Source organism: Pleurodeles waltl, chromosome 5, assembly GCF_031143425.1.
Source record: "Pleurodeles waltl isolate 20211129_DDA chromosome 5, aPleWal1.hap1.20221129, whole genome shotgun sequence".
NCBI classification, from domain to species: Eukaryota; Metazoa; Chordata; class Amphibia; order Caudata; family Salamandridae; genus Pleurodeles; species Pleurodeles waltl.
This window is the reverse complement of record NC_090444.1, coordinates 1,805,378,993-1,805,396,469: the sequence shown is the minus strand read 5'-3', so window position 1 is coordinate 1,805,396,469 and position 17,477 is coordinate 1,805,378,993. Positions and strand designations below refer to the sequence as shown.

At 44.8% G+C, this 17,477-nt stretch overlaps 1 protein-coding gene across 1 annotated transcript in view; it reads right to left on the bottom strand.

Annotated features, from left to right (window-relative positions):
* LOC138296821 (ATP-binding cassette sub-family C member 10-like) overlaps positions 1–17,477 on the bottom strand; it is a 669,768-nt gene that overhangs the window by 504,909 nt on the left and 147,382 nt on the right. Inside the window, exon 4 of the mRNA XM_069236276.1 lies at positions 4,161–4,388. Coding sequence (XP_069092377.1) covers positions 4,161–4,388 — 228 coding nt within the window. The remainder of the gene's footprint in view (positions 1–4,160; positions 4,389–17,477) is intronic.

The window sequence follows — 17,477 nt, the reverse complement described above, 5'->3', positions numbered from 1 at the left end:
CCGGCGGTATCATCTTCTCAAAGTTTGTACTATCCCTTTCTTGGGATGAGATGCAGGGGGATGACGATTGCCTGGGTTCCATCAACCCCTAACACCCGCCTCCCTCCTCTGACCTCCTCACTAATAACAAGTCCTCTGTTTACAATGAGTCTGAAATAGGGAACTCGTTCCTCTCAAAAAGCTCAGAATGCTCCCTTACACTCTGATTGGCATCAACCATATTACTCCCCTTTGATAACTGTGGCTGTGACGTGTAGTGTTTTTTTTTTCAAATATTGCCCCACAAAATCTCTAATAGATGTTCCAAGTGGAGTTCCTGAGGATCTTTCATGATTATCCCTGGCAGCTCTATCTGCTCTACTAACTCTCGAGGCCTCCTCCTGTCCTGATCCAGATAACTGAAGTACTTGCTCCCCTCCTCCTACTTGATCTCCACACCGTGGTGATCCTAGTGATGGGTATTCCTCCATGGACTCCCTTGCCTTAGGGCGTGGTTTTGGTCCCCTTTTTCCACTACCACCACGTGATCTCACCTCACTCGCCGGCATTATATATATATCCCTCGTTAGGGGGGTACTCCCCACACAAGACCTCAAAAAAGGCACAGGGACAGATTACACCTTAGACTTAGACTTTTGCCAATCAATTTGGTCCCCAGGTGATCGTTCAGGAGTTATGGCCCTGTTACTGCCCTGTTATTGCCGAGATCTAGTTGTAGCTGGTCACTTTCTGGGGGAATTGTTCCCAAACTTCACAAAGTCTGCTGTAGCCTGAGCTCCACAGGGACCTTCAGCAACTTGCTGCTCCTCGCTGCTAGATAGAACAAGGATACGGGGTGGGGACAGAGGAGCACAGTAGCACAGGAGAACACAGAATGGCCTTACTCAGGGGCAAGACCAAAGCCTCCACATCAACACCAGCTCAACTCCACCCACAAGTCCCCCCCCCAGTAAGCTCCAAGCCAAGCCACGCTCCGACCTCAAACGCCCTTGAACACCTCTTATTTGTCCTTTAGTTCTAACCTTCCTTGGACGGTAGCCCAGCAGTTCCGTATATATACATATATATTTATATATATTTATATATTTATATCTAGATTTGAAATCCTACCGCGGCTTCATGGGTACTTCATGGATGCAGCCCAGTCACAGGCTGTGACACGGTCTCCAGCAGCCTCTACCTGGCCCCCGGGCTCCGCTCCTATCGGGCCACCAAGATCACAGACCCTCCTGTGGGTCATTAAGCACCAACGGTGGCACACTGTGCACTGCCACTGTGAACTACCAGGCAAACAGCGGCACCGTATCCGCTGTGTCCATTGTGCTCACCTCAAATCACATCCACAACCGTCGGGAACGCTGTCGGCGGCCGGGCAGGGGTCGGGAAGTGGTCTAAAATCCTAAAATCCCAGGCGAGCGGCAGCTGCTAGCAACAGCCGCAGTGAGCAGTAGCCGCAGCGAGAAATTACAACAGCGGTAACAGGCTCCGCCTCTTCCTCCATATCGTAGTGTAGCCTCTCAAGATGGCTTCAGGATTACACTGCCTCCGTATTCTGTGCTCACACATTTAATGGCAGCAGCCGCATGTTTAAGAGGAGGACTTTGGGCAAGTTTTAGTTACAAATTAAGCACTGCCTATGACCCTTTGTAGAAGGATGCAGACTGTTGTAATGTTTGTTTTGGACAAAATAGACCTGTTTGGTAGGTTCCGTCTTTATCTGTAATCGGCGACTGGGTGCATCACAAGTCCCTTATTATAAAGAAATCAGATACTGATGTTTATTTAGAGATTGCAGAATCCCTTGTATTCTACAGAGCTTCATACCATCTACTTGTCTTTCCCAAGCATAGTACATAACAGGTGTTACTGTTACCTACCACTTTACCTACCTCAGAAGGATCGAAAAATGACACAGCCCTGTCATGTCTTGAAGTTGTGAAAGTGCAGTACACTGCATATTTTCACGAGGAGCATTCTATTTACAGTCAATCTGCAGGCTCTCCCACATTAACTTTTAAAGATTCACAACTCAGCTCTCGACAATCACAAAATCTCTTAGATTCTCACAATGCATCGCCTGTAAGGTCTGTAATATCACACACAAGGCAGTGATGACAAGTTCACCACCCTATCTGGCAGAAAAAAAACAACTTTTTAAGGAGAAGTTTTACACAGTAAACCACAAAAACAACACGACTCCAAAGATAATATGAATTCATTGTCCACATTTCAAACGAACACAGTAGATGAATCTTATATGTAGTTATGATTCAGTTCTTTATTTGTCATCTTCTCATAAAAATATTTTGATTGTAGCCAAAGCCAACACATTTCGTCTCCTTGGGACTTCTTCTGGGCTCCTTCCAATCCCATTGGGGATGTCAAAACAATGTGTTTGGACCTCAAATGAAGTCAGTTAGTAACCAGGTGTAGTCTCCCGGGGTGAGTTGTCTCCAAATGGTGCCTTTTATGAGACAATGAGAAATAAAGAACTAAACAATAACTACATATAAGACTCTTCTACAGTGCTCTTTTGAAACATGGACAATTGATTCATATTATCTGTGGAGTCATACTGATTTTGTTGTTTACTTTGGAGTGCTGAGCAACATATTTTTATTGTGTTTATGAGCAAAGTGAGTACCAAGAAGTGCCAAAAAAGCAGGAGCAAGCCTTGTCACATAAAGCATTCAGGATACTGATCAGCATCTCTCTACATACCTCAAATGAGCTGACACAGGCTGGGAAGGATAAGAACACAACCATGGAGGTAGATAGAGTAAAAGTAAATTGTGGTGTGGGCTTCACAAACCTCATATCTGAACTGGACGAGTGGCAGTGGGACATAAACTCCTCTGGGAGCAAACATGGATGCCCTGTTCTCCTTGGATGGTGTGACGAAGAGACTGAAGGTCAGTCACACTCTAGAAGAACTACTGTCGCACAAGGATGGGGCTGCATTATATACTCACCAGTTATATGTGGTGCTGAAAATCATCTGCGAAATAGTGCAATCATAAGGGAATGTGGATGCATTGTTTCAGGATTGGGGCAGCTATCTGGTAAAGCAACAAAGAAGTTGTGGTGCTAGAAGCTCAAGTAATTGATGCAATATATGTACCAAGTGCAGAATAGCCTCGAAGAAACACCTACTGCCTCATGCCAAGTGCACTAAGGTCAGGGTGTACAGGGACATTACTCCTCCATCCTCTTCCGCAATGGAGATTTGGCCGAGTGAGTTTTCATAAGTAACATGCGCACTGCAGAATTAATACTTACCAGGAGCCAAGAGACATAACCCATGTTACCACCAAGTAGCTTTCATGCAATGTCAACATTTTTACAGACACAACCTAAGCTTTCCAGACACCTGTGGAGTTTCTGTGCACAAATAATCATAAGAATGTGAGAGATGTAAACTCTGTGTGTAGAGCGTCTGTTGCATGTTTGCAATGAAGAGGGTTTGCACTGTGGTTTAGGTTGTGGGTAAGACAATGACAGCCCAGGAGTTGTCTCGTGGCACTACTCACTGCAGAGGCACTAGCTGTGGAGTCACCTTACACGAGCTCGAGCCTGGGCTCCATGACATGATGTCTAAGTGCAGCTCATCTGACCCAAGTTAACTACAGAGGCTGGAAGGACCACGCTTTTCAGCGCTGTAGGTAACTCAGAGATTGGTCCATGCATAAACACTTACGGGGTGAAGACTGAAGAGGTCGCTATCTTGGTTGGGGAGAACAGGTGAACCGTGTTATGGCCCTTTTCATTAGAATTTACAAGTGATTTATGATGCTTTTCAAGCCATGGCTGTACCCTTTATTGCCTTTGAAATTTTGCATACAATAATTTGGTGCAGGCAAGGTAATATGATGTTGGTGATTGTATGGTTAATGTCACAGCTCACATCAGGGCATAGACATTAGGCCAGATAGTTGGTCCATCGCATGTGTACAGAGAACATGAGGCAACCAGACCTTACTTATATAGCAAATGCACCATTTTAAATCTTCTACCACGCAACAGAAATTGCAAAATGCTTTGTACATGGGGCCCTGAAGTCTGATTGAAGTCGGACTGTGGTCTTTAAACAATGTTAGAAGGATATCGACTTTGCCTGGATGAAAAGCAAATGTTTTCAGATGAGCAGACTGCACACTAACCGTGGCTGCAGAGAGCTGGTGCCCCAGCAAGACGTAGATGGTGAAGATCATGACACCAAGGAGAAGAGGCAGAGCATCCCAGAGGAAGATGCAGACCGCATCCAGGTACTTCATGGTCGTCAGCATTCGAAGCTCCTTCTCACGAATGGTCTTCACCTTGTCAGCAAAGTGCTTCTCCCAAGCGTAGAACTTAATCACCTGGATTCCACGCAGGATTTCTGTCATCAGCTGGCCGAAGTAGGAGAAGAAATTGAAGAATTAACTTTAGGTTACATTTATGTGTGGTTCTGCTGATATATATACAGCTATTTGAAGTCTATCTTTAGTGTTTATGTACCCCTCGGCTCAAAATGAGAGTAACTGACCACTCTGCATCCTACATATGAGAAAGACCCAGAGAAGGCTGAAACGTGTCATGCATGGACTCTCTGCGAATAAACCAGTGCTTAATTTGTCAATAGAAATGTGCTGGTGCCCAAATCCCTCTTTCTTAAACACGCGGCTGCTGCAATTAAATGTGCGAGCACAGAACCCTGAGGCAGCGTAATTCTGACGCCATCTCCGGCCTCTTTAATCCATTTACAGCCACTCCCTGCCCCTCCAACTCACTCTTGTAGCTTTCTGCTTTCTCCCATTGTGATGCTTTTTGGCTTTTCTCTTCCTCCGTTTTTCCCATCTGTCTTTTGCTTGCAGGAAATGCTTGAGGCAGAAAAATAAGTGCCGGCCCCCAAAAATAAGTGCCGGTGCTCTGAACCGGAAACAACAAGCACCAATTAGGCACTGGAATTAATGTATTACATTCACAAACCGGCTGGTGGCTCGTTCTGCTGCTGTTTTCAGGAGTGTACTGGTTTTGAATATAAAAAAATATATAAATATATATGTATATCTATGTGAAAATGACAGACATGTTTGGTTTGCGCTGACACCTTTCCAGCATACGTTGCCTGCTCTGTAAATGCCACAGCACTCAAGTCTGCTTTGTAACTCTCACCATCTGCATGTCACTGCTTTTTGTAAATAAGAAATGTAAGGGGTTTGTCCTGTATGCATCACTTGGACTGGAGTTGCAACTAGACCAACTGGATCATGGATGGCACAACTACCATAGACCACAAGCCTCTTTCTGTACAGATTTGAAACCATATTACACACATCCACAGACTGTCAAACACCTTATGTATTGCTTTAGATATCACAATGTTGTTTTAGGATTTTGCAAAAAAAAACACGTCAAAGTCTGTGAACAAACATGCATTAGTTGAAGCCGTGAAGGACTCCTCTTCACTTTCATTGAGTATAAAACAGGTGTTGGACTCTTGTTTCAGTACCCCAAAAAAAAATCTCCAACAAACATACATTGAATGTTCTTCATGAAATTATGGACTTTCTGAGGATCATATATGAGGCCCAGCGTCCTTGATTATAGCCCAAACATCATCAATATGAAAACTAGGCTTAGTGGAACTGCATCAGTGGGTCCATCTCTCTTATCTTAAACACCCTTACGCAGCAGTCTCTTTTTATACTGCTCTATTAGTAGGGCTTACTCAGCAGTGTAAGAAGGAAGACAAAGGCCCTGAATGGAGCCTGTCTATGGCTGCCACTCTTCCTCCCTGTTGGGTTTATATCTGGGAAGCTTTGTTGATTGACTTGGAAGGGAGGAAGATTTATCCACTTACACAAAGAACTGGACTTCAACTATCTGGCACTGTGAGGACATTTCAAATGATCAAGACTCCCCACGAGTTCCCGAGCCCAGCTGCTCAGGAGAAGTTACTACCACCAGGTCGATGAGCTACCTTATCACCGTCGGAAGTCAAGCATGGTAAGCCTACTTCGTCCAGATTCATTGCATGCTTATCTTGTGAAACTAATTAACTTAATTGGCCCAGAGGGATCTGGAGATAGCTGGTCTTCAATAGCTAAGCTTTGGCTTCAATTCAGCAGGCAAGAGATGGGTGATCTGATTCAAGAATTGTTTAACTCAGTGTTTAATCCTTCATCTCAATCTGACCAGCTACACTTGGCTATCCTGAGACCCTGGACAGCTGTGTTGTGTAGCCATTTTAGCTATAGTTTTATACACGTTATTTTAGCAAACTAGGCCTGCTGCTGTGCACCTTAACCTAGATATGTTTTATTTTAGCTTTGTTATATTATTTTAACAGTAGCCACGTTTGCGGTCTTGTTTTATTTTCTCTATCTAGCTGTTCTTCGCCTAGGTCAGCACTACGTTCTTAAACAAGACATTTCTTTCACTCTGTGCTTTTCTCAAGGCTGCAGTAAGATAGATTGCCGGCAAAAGTGGTACACTTTGTCTCCAATGTTCACAGAAACATACACACTCTTACGTGGGGATCCTTTCTTGAAACATCAACTGGTTTATTATAAAAACACTACTTTGACCCATGTACGTTAGAGGGAGATTCCAGCCAGATGACCACGACTGTTTGCTGATTGCTACGCTGCAGCTGCTTATGTAGCCTCTTGCTTAGGTATGAGGGATGATGTCTTCCCAAAGGAAACCTAAAGGGCAGAATTAGAGCTTAATATGCTGTGGTCTAACACAGCTTAGTAGGAACTATCCTTATAAATTCTAGTGATAATATAGTAGCATTATTTTTGTGTTTTACTCTCCTTGTCACAATTTTGATCTGGTTGTGCACCTTCGTCCTAGTTATTGCAACTAGCTCTTGTCTCACACTGTGAATGCAGCAGTCTCTATCTAAAACACATGCCGGGATGAGTGTCAATGAGGGAGGTGATGTACTGAGGTGTTGCAGGTAGCAAAGATGATGTAAGCCAATGGCACATTTCTGTTTTGGAGGGACACAGTGAAAGAGGCACACACTGGAGAGTGCTTCCAACACCACATGCTTGTGATCCACTGTCCATCATGCTGAGTTCAACTAAGGACAGCACAGCAGAAGAGGCTGGCCTCAGTCATAGTGTGCCAGTCAAGTTAGTGGGCATCGACAGTGCAGTGATACATGGCCAAAGCCAAATATCTTTGTAATGCACTGCCAAGCATTAGATGAATATGGCTTGTGCCACCTTAGCAGAGCTGCCAAGATACAATTTAATCTACCAGTGTAAAGAATGCCAAACAATGATGAGCTGCATCAGGAATGATGGGACTAGACTTGCTGCATGATTGGGGTTCCACATAGTGCAAGATCTTTGCTACTCTGATGTCACACCATTAAGCACTTGAATCTTGCCTGGGCCTGCAGTGACAGCCCAGGCAGCAAGTCAGGAACTTTCTTGATTTACTTGAGCAGGAGCGTGACCAAGAAGACAAGAGTCCAGGGCTCTGGTCCAATCTATTAAGTGCTGTTACTACTACCAACCACCACCGCCACAAATGAACCACTGCCTTGCCTGGGTCGTGTTATTTATATTGAGAAGACCTGGACATTTGCCAAAACTACTATACCAAACAAGCCAATGCATTCAGCACTGTACGTAGAGCCATATGTTAAACAGAATCCTATATCCTAGCCCAAGGGAGCTACATAAGGCATTTAGGGTGATAACATGAGCCTAAAAGGTGCTAGGCCCTTTAGTTCATCATCACTTAAGGGCCATTTCAAAGCATATAAATCCATTGAATGTAAAAACATAAAACACTTGGAACCATTCAGCATCCTACATCAGTTTTCTTGATATTTTCATTCATAAATATGGTACATGTGAGGCAAACACTGGGGCTGATGGCAGGATGTGACAGACTGTATGGTGTTGAGCAGTAAACAATGGGTTCATGTTGTAAACGGTCAAAGCATATATCCCTGGCTGAATAAATACAAGAATACAATGCATATGATTCAAGCTTGGAGAACAATTTTGCCGTTCACTTTAATTATTTCAATAATTCAGTTTAATAGGCTATTTGTTTGTTGACATTTCAACTCTGAGGTTAGAGTCCATATGTCATCAAAAGGGAAAAATGTGAGGCATTCTAAGTCCTCTAACCTGTCTATCATGGGTCCTGGCACCTTCAAGCCAGAAACCTATTGCAGCGTACTGCTGATAAGACCATCAGCCGACCACCAAACAGTGGGCCTCATTACGAGTTTAGGGGTCTCAGGACCTCCATGTTGGCAGTGGCGGTAGTGCCGCCAACAGGCTGGTGGAGACGACCGCCAAATTATCACATTGGCGGTATTCAGAAGTGAATACAGCCAAAGCTCTGCTGGCACCGCCACAGTGGCCTGACTGTCATGGACAACGGTAGCCACCTGCAGGCCGGTGGAGACCATGATTCTGCGGGACAGATTACGAGGTTGCACACCTCCAAGGTTTCCACGCGGTCGCACCACCATGGGAACCCAGGCAGAAACGACCTGCATAAAAGGAGACACCCACCTTCAGGAAGCCATACTCGTCCAGAGCACCCATGGAACCAGAACAAGAGGTCTTGCCGCTGCTCCTGCTCGCCAAAAGACTTCTGAATCTGCGACATCAACCATATGTACACACACTTACCTTTTACTGTTGTATATTGTCAATTGTATATTGTAAATTTTTGTACACTCACACAACATACCCCGGGAAGGGGGTGAGAGGGCGACACTCACCCGTAACAGCACTCTGACAAGCACACCCACATACAGCCACTTACACACCCTGCACATACACAACAACCACGTTAAGGCCACCACACACACATATACATGCGTCACAAACACACACAGGTACACACAGAAGCACTGCACAGGCCCACCCTCACACAGTACCACACACCACCACAACATGTCACAACCACAACACAACCACACCATCTCCAATCTATTGGCAAGGATTCACAGTGGACACTACCCAGGGACATATCACACATACATCACAACATAACACCAACAAGGAACAAACATACACAATTAGACAGCCATACTACTTACTGATCGACTTACAAAGAACATTGTATCTAACATAGCATGCACAAAACACGTACATGCACAGTCAAAGCACACAAAGCCACACAACACACCAACAAACACATGTCAACACAAACACCACTCAATACCAACACAACAAAATGTGTCGAACACACAAATGTCCATCACACAACACACACCCTACCACTGTCAGACAAAAACATTGTACACAACCTCACATATTGGCTAAACAGCACAGATAGCACAAGCACTACACACACACAGATACAGACACACAACCAATGTCAGCCAGGAACAACTCCATACTAGGGGAAAAAATACATGATGAAGCTGTAACGACGAAACCAACAACAGGTTGGTTGAAATTATTATTAGAATACAACATTTTGAAAAACAAAGTCCACAGGCCAGTCAGACAACAGTCTGAATGCACACAGTGCACATATGTGTGCCCCAAACTTGACTCCTGACTGCCATGTAACCTCTACAGGTAGGGGCATCTAGTGGGCAGGCAGGCACCTCAGGGGTTATCTGGGGGGGCTGACTGGGGGGATTTGGGTTTAGGTTTTGGAGGGGGCCTTTGGGATCTGGCTTGATGGGGTTTGGCTTTGTCGTAGGTTTAGGGGAGTTTTTTTTTGGGGGGGAGGCATAGAGTTCTTGGCAGGGGGATGGGCATGGGCACTTGTAGGGGGGCAGGGGAAGTCTTGGAGGTGGAAGGGCCTGACCGGAGGAGGGACACAGAACGTCTAGGGGTATTACGGGGTGGGAGAGGAGAAGGGAAAAGGGCAAACTCAGAAAGGAAAGATTTTTTACACACACTGGGACGGTCAAAGCAAAAGGGTTTGGGTGTGGAGGGAGTGGGAGTGGTTGTCTGAGGTGTTGGTGTGGATGTCTTGTGTGTATGTTTGTGCGAGGTATGGCTGTGGGTAGTGGGTGTCTGTTGGGTGGGTGAGTGAGGGTGTTTCTGTGACTTGGGAGGAGGTGGGGTAGAGGTGCTTGGGGAAGCCGTGGCGTGTGGGTGACTGACTGTTGGGGTGGTGACTGCAGGTATGGTGGATGTGGCTCATGAAGGTGTCAGTAGTTGTGGTGTATGCTGGTGTGGTGACTGGGATGGATGTCTGGGGTCTGCTGTGGTGCTGTCTGTGGTTAGGATTGGTGTTGTGGCTGGATACCTGAATGTTGGTGTGGTGACTATAGGTGTGTCAGGTGTGCTGTGAGTGATGATGGGTGTGGTGGGGGTATCAGGGCAGGCTCTGACTGTTGCTGTGTGTGCATCTGATATTGCTTGTGTGCATGCCGATAGTGTGTCTTGTAGTGCTTATGTTTGTCTGAGCTACCCTTGGATGTTAAGGTGGATGCATATCTGTCTGTCTGTGTGCTTTGGCTGGGTCGGGGAGGAGGGGTTTGTGATTGGAAATGGACCTCAGGAGATCACTAGCCTCCTCACTGAGGGCAGCAGGGCTGACAGGGGCAGGGGCAGAGGTGCCTGTGGCAAAGGAGACTCCCACCCTCCTGGGTGGGGAGCTACACGGAGGGCGTTGGTAGTAAGGAGGATGGTGTACTTAGATGGTGCTGGGGTTGTCCCAGGTGGGTCTGTCACCACCAGGGATTGTCCCACTGGAGGAGGATTCCGAAGATGAAGACGTAGATCCTGTCTCTCCCATGGCACTCCACTCGCCCTCCAGGCCACTGGGTCCCTCAGTGTCATGACTGCAGGCCCGTGGCCAGCAGCTTCCCCACTCAGCTGTGCCCCGTCTCCTTCGCCTGCCGATGGTGATGCTGAGAAACAGAGAGAGTAGTAGGGTCATCACATTCTTTACATACACATACATTACACCATACAGAAGAGTATGTGTAAAACACCCTCAGGTAGGAACCATTTTGAGCCACAATCATGTCACAACAACATACTTTCCACAACACTATATGACAACAGTGTCACACACAACATAAGCCAACTATCTGACCACTACATCACCATCCTACCAGAACAGCTATAACACAAACTATCCCTTTACAAGATGTTTTGCCAACATAAAAGGTTTGTCCCTAAACAGAGCATCACTGTGAAACAACAAACCATCCATGGGAATTACGTTTTATGGTAATTACGTTACATTTCATTACAACATCATACATACTCCAAATCCACACTTGCTCAATCCATAACCAGATGTCAAGTTCCTTGAAAGTTACCTCATCACATTCCAATTACAACACAGTAAGGTGCTTTGGAATCACATACATAACATGTAACTGTGTCAATAACATTCACTATGGAAAAAAGCTCAGGTGCACCTACTCCATTTGGCAAATCACAATTTGGAGTAATATAGACTCCTAATCCATTTCAGCAACACGTGTATCAACTGTGTTTTTGCAAAGGCTTATAAGGACTTTCTGTACCTACTCATCTTAGTCATTCTCACATAGAAAACAAAGTCATGTACAGCACTATGGGCCTACTTATCACACATGATACACCCACAGACAACCACAGGGAGCATACCAACACCTTCAATACAATGGATACCTGCCATGTGCATGAAGGCCACAAAGAATTCCACTAATCATGTTGAGTAGCAACTTCAAAATAACAAGAGCAAAATACCAACATCACTAGCGTAACCTTACATCTTTGGAGTAAATTTACACTGACATAAACCACTTCTAAAGTAACCATGATTGACAAATACACCTAGAATCAAGCAAATCAACTGACAAAATATACCATTCCACCAACATTTAACTATCAACTACAACACCTGCAACACAATGAAGTCAGGGTAAAATTAGCTTATCCATACTAAAAGCCTTCAAAACAGAACCAGAATAGCAAAAGTAAGTATGCCAACCTTGAATCACAAACCTTAAAAATGTTAGGAAGTACCAATGTACATATGCTGTTGGCAGAAACAGTGTATGTTGTACCTATATAGATGTCCTGCCTTATGTAGCATGGGCAGAATACATAGGCTAAGGCAGTGGTTCCCAAACTTTTTCGACCAGCGGCTCCCTTCACCTATATTTGCCATTGCCCGCGGCTCCCCATTATGTTAATGTTTTTTCTTCGGGTGGGCGATGTAAGCCCAGCCTCGGGAGTACTTTAATTATATCAACTAGCATAACATGGATGTTTTGTATGTTTCCCCCTCCCTGCTAGACCACATCTCCTCCAATTCAACCTCTCATTCTTAAGCGTCTAAATAATTTAGCCACATCTCCCCCTGTGTCACACTTGCTGTCCTCCATGCATGTATTTTCTTCTCTGTTTACAACGTCATTACATTGCCTTGACCACACACACATCTCACACCTCACCTTTGGTGCACACATTCTGCCTTCAATCTGGACACTTTCTCCTCTAAAACTACTTAACAGTACTTGATCATTCACCAGTGCTTAATTTGTGCTTGTTGTTTCCGGTGCTAAGCAAGGAAGAGAAAAACAAAATAGTGTCACAATGGGAGAAAACAGAAAGCTGCAAGAGTGAGCTGAAGGGGCAGGGAATGGCTTTAAAATAATTGAAGAGGCCTGAGATGGCTTCAGTATTACACTGCCTCAGTATTCCATTTTCGCACATTTAATTGCAGCAGCCGCATGTTTAAAAGGAGGACTTTGGGCACCGGCACGTTTTTATTTACAAATTAAGCACTGCCGTTCACACTCCCACTCTGCAGTTTCTTGAGAATTTAGGAGGCACTGCTGCCTTAAATTATTTCAAAGGCTTCAGCTTTTGATAACTGTGCTTTCCAAGTTCCACTTGGTCTGTACCTCCCATAGCCGTTTTTCTGGCATCCCAACGAAAATTGCCTTCCCCTGGCAGTAAGACTCAGTAAGTAATCTGATTTGGGCATGCAAGTGAGGGAGGACTGTGGTTCTATAATTTATTTTTAACAATTTACTAGCATTTAGTAAACACAAATGGGGAAAAAAGGAAAGGTGTGCTTAATAATAAGAAAAGGGTGGAAGGTTAATCTTTCACAAAGCAGAAATGCTGCAATTTTCCCCTGGACTTGTCATCAACGAGGAACTAATAATTCTAATAATGTCTTCTAACCTAAATAAACAAACTCAACTTCTGTGTGTGTGCTCAATCAAGCATTTAGCAATTTTCTCCTGTCCGGAAACTACACAGGGGCCTCGTGCTCGCCCCTGGGAAATATCCATCTGTTTTAAAAACAGAACATTAGTTATTAATAATTAATTACTATATCGGCGCTGCTTAGGAGAATTTCCTGCACATTCCTGTGATCTCCGGTCCTGCCGTACCCTCTCTCTCACCCTAGATTAGAAATACTAATAATAATAACTATAATTACCTGATTATTGTAAATTCAACAAGGAACACGTCCGATGTGCGCACTTCAAGAGGATCCCACGGGAGCAATAACATTCCAGTGCTCTCTTCTGAATTTCCGACCGGCTGGCAATGACGAAGGCTTTTATTTAAGAACTAATCACGTTTGGTGAAACCATGCTGCAGAGGGCAAGACCTTGACAGGTGGGGCTTATGTAACTCCTCCACATAAAATGCTAAAGAGTTACTCGGCCGCAAAATACTTTTAACTCGTCATAAACAGGTCATTTATAAACTGCATGCATAAATCTTTTAAAAATGTTTATATCATGTTTCCAAAATGTGCGTGGCGCCCCTGGCAACTTTTAATGGCGCACCAGGGTGCCGCGGCGCACAGTTTGGGAACCACTGGGCTAAGGGAATAGCAGGCTAGCCACTTACCTTCTCAAAACCATGTACATGATAGAGATAGTCTGAACCCACATGTCAATGATAGGTCTTGCGACAGGAATGTAGTATTACCACCATGCTTTTCATCATGTAGGAAGTCCACCCTGATCAAACATTACATTTGCCAATGTACAGTCCACACATAACAATAGGGACACAGTCACATGTGCATCACCACATGCTGTTATACAATAGGGTTAACATAGGTGAATAATATTTCTCTATGCACAATACAATGTCCACACCTGTGTAACAATAGTAGTAATAATAGACCCCTTACCTTTAGCACTTACCACATTGTTTGCAGTTTAGATACTTACACATCAGACACTGAATTGGCAGAGGGATTGACATGTGAGTAAAGAGTACTTACACCCTTGTGGCTGCTGTGCTGCCCTCAAACACCCATCCAACTCAGGGTAGGCCACCACCAAAATGCGGGCGATTAGGGGGGCCAAGGTCCCACGGGCACCCCTCCCTCCTAGGAAGGACTTCCCTAGGTGGGCCTCTTCAGTCTTTCAGGCCCAATGTCTCAGGTCCTCCCACTGCTTCTTATAGCAGGTGCTCCACCGGCTGTGGACCACCAGGATCCACACTTGCTTGGCAGTACCACGCCAGATTTCCTTCTTTTTATCGGTGTTGACCTGCATGGATGACACAGACAAAAGGAGAAAGTTATGTCCACATGTACCATACTAACACTAGTGGTCAGAACACTTCAGTCACAGCAAGTAGGGAAACATTCTCTTCCTCTCAATTAAAACTCCTTCGCAATTTACCATCTGCAGCCAGCCCATGGGTGAAGTGGAGTCACCCATACAAAATGTATTAAGAGTACATGGTATTGACCAGACACATATGACCAGGCCACATGATTGTCCATAACATGGAATGTCTCTATAAACATCTCTCACACCATTATTATTGTACATGCTGCAATCTATGTTGTGTATAAAGGAAGTTAAATTACACACTATCTACCATGTATCACCACTGTATTTCTGCCAATGCACAGGCACACATTTCCATATACCCAGACATGATTGCCCAATCCTTCATTACTTCTCATTTCATGTACACCATCATACACTTCCACCTTTCACACATTGGTATTGCAGTGGACTCACCTGCTCCTCTGGTGAACCATATAGCTGTCTATACAGGGGTGGTACCTCATCCTCAAACTTGTCCAGCTCTTGTGGTGTGAAGTCTGTGGCCCTATTGTAGTGTGGTTAGTTTTACGTATCCTTTGCGCATTAGCTTCAGGCTTTAGGCCTTTGTGCACTTTGCCCTGGATGTATTTTATTCATTTGCTTGCAGCTTAGAGCCTCTGTGCACTTTGCTCTAAATGCTTTTTATTAGGCTTCGTACTGTTATTTTTCAAATAGCCAGTTCTACGGTCTTGTTTTTTATTCATATCACACTGTTTAGCCTACTTCAGCACTGGAGTTCTCCATAACACATTCCTGTTCACTCTGTGCTTCAGTCAAGGATACAGTCTGGTACATTGCCGATAGATGTGGTAGGAGTTTAGTCTTTGGCATTTCTGCGTAGGGACATTTTGTGATCACGCTGACATGTTAGTTATAAAAATACTTCCTTGTCCCAATACACGCGAGAGGGAGATTCCGACCAGGGAACCACAACTAGACGCTGACTGCCTCGTTGCAGATGGTGAACCAAGATCACAGGCCTTTGCTCAGGTATGAGGGCTGATGTCTCCCCAGTGATTCAGAAAGGCAAGTTAGAAGCTTAACATGCTGTGCTCGAAATAGAACAAGCAGAGGGAGAGTAGAAACTATTAGACACGATGATAGCTTTGTTCTTATGTTTTACTCTCCTGGTGACTATTTTAATCCTACGGTGTTGTATGGTTCTGGTTCTTGCGGCTCACGCCTTATTATCTAAAATGCAGTCATTTTATTAAAACGTTATATAAAACTTATACTGCCTTTGTCATTTGTATATGAGATCATATTGTAAATGAGAGAGTTGGTTTGGATCTGAGTGACCACGACTTCCCTGAGAAGTTCCAAAGATGTCATGCGCTCGGCTGCCCAATCATCTCTTCCCTGTGGGAGAAATGAGGCACTGCTAGTTAGCCGGAGCAAAAACCGGATTTAGGGTGACAGAGTTCCTTACACGTGGGTTAGACTCAGTCCCCCACACTGTTATCGATCCTGCTGCCTAGAAATACAGTAGTCTCATTTAGGATAATGAGAGCCCACGCAACATAGCGCCGCCAACATTTGGTCTGGCTCTAATATTTAGGTCCGGCTGACTCTCTCGGTCTCATATATATTTTGACTACTCGGTTCCGTAAGCGGAGACATCCGTGGGGCTGAGGATTTCCGCCGCCACGGGATAGGTACATCCTATTACTTAGTGGTTGGTCGTTCAAGCTTGAACTTTAAAAGGAAAACCCCGATATTGGTGTGCCTTCTCTGACCTAGTGCTGTTTTTTACAAATGGTGAATCCTAATGTAGTGAATATAGCGCTTAATATGCGACACCTGCTCACAGACACCTGATAGCACATGGACTGACGGTCCAGGGGGGTCCGGTCACTTTTGTGGTGGACGCCCATGCAGCCTATAGAACAGAACTTTTTTATTCTTGGGTCGTATTTCCGGCAGTTGATGGGGGTACAAACACTTTTCACGAATACACTGTTGCGAATGTCCCTGGACAATACAGGGCTTATGCATATTTAGAGATACCTTTATCTTATCAAGAACACCATAATTGGCTTGATGGCGTCCTCCCACACACAGTAGCACAAGTTAGGTTAGGTCCACTAAGTAATGATGGTCCTACCTGGCCTTTATTGGCTACATATACACCACATCCTGCGGCTGCTCAATTGACGGTGGCTGAAGTTCGTCATTTATATACAGACTGCTACATATAGACGATTAGTTCAGTTTGTAATGCAGACACTAAATACGAACGCAGCGCGTGCTGCTCCGGCGCACCCACAAGCAGTGGTTCCGGGTATTAATCCAGCCACTGTGCACTCAGTTATGGGTAAAGTACTGGCTAAACGTGAGGAGACTCCATTTTGGCTGGCGCAGAAATTTAATACGCTGGAAGCAGGACCTCAGGATAAACATAGAATGTTGACGATGTGTTTGCCGGACGTGGCATGATAGCTCCCAGAGACAGTACACAGCAGCTCAAGTAGTGGAGGTCTTGCTGGCAGCAGTGTTAGGAGTCAAGTGAACAATACTGCAGACGATGGCGGTCATGTCTGCCACGTACATGACCGCCACCGTCAGCGGACGTCGCCATTGGCCCAAGTCCACCAAAGGCAGGAATGTGTTCCAATGGCAATGTGCACCGCGGTTGTGACCGCCTACCGCCATGACGAAATCCGCCGGCAGAGTTAGGTCACTTCCTCACATCCAGTACAGTAGGTCAGGCAGCTGCCATTTTGAGGCAATTATATGTATGGAAAAGTAATGGAAGGTGCGCCATTTACAATTACCTATATTGTGCGAGTGCTGCATTCATGTTTAGCAGTCTCATTGTGCATGTGAGTAGTAAAAGCTGTATAATAGAGGTATGGGTGATAATGGAAATGATAACCCATTCTCAACATAATATGTGCAACATCAATGGAGTATAGGTGCAACAAATATGCACAACAAATATGCTTCACATGTA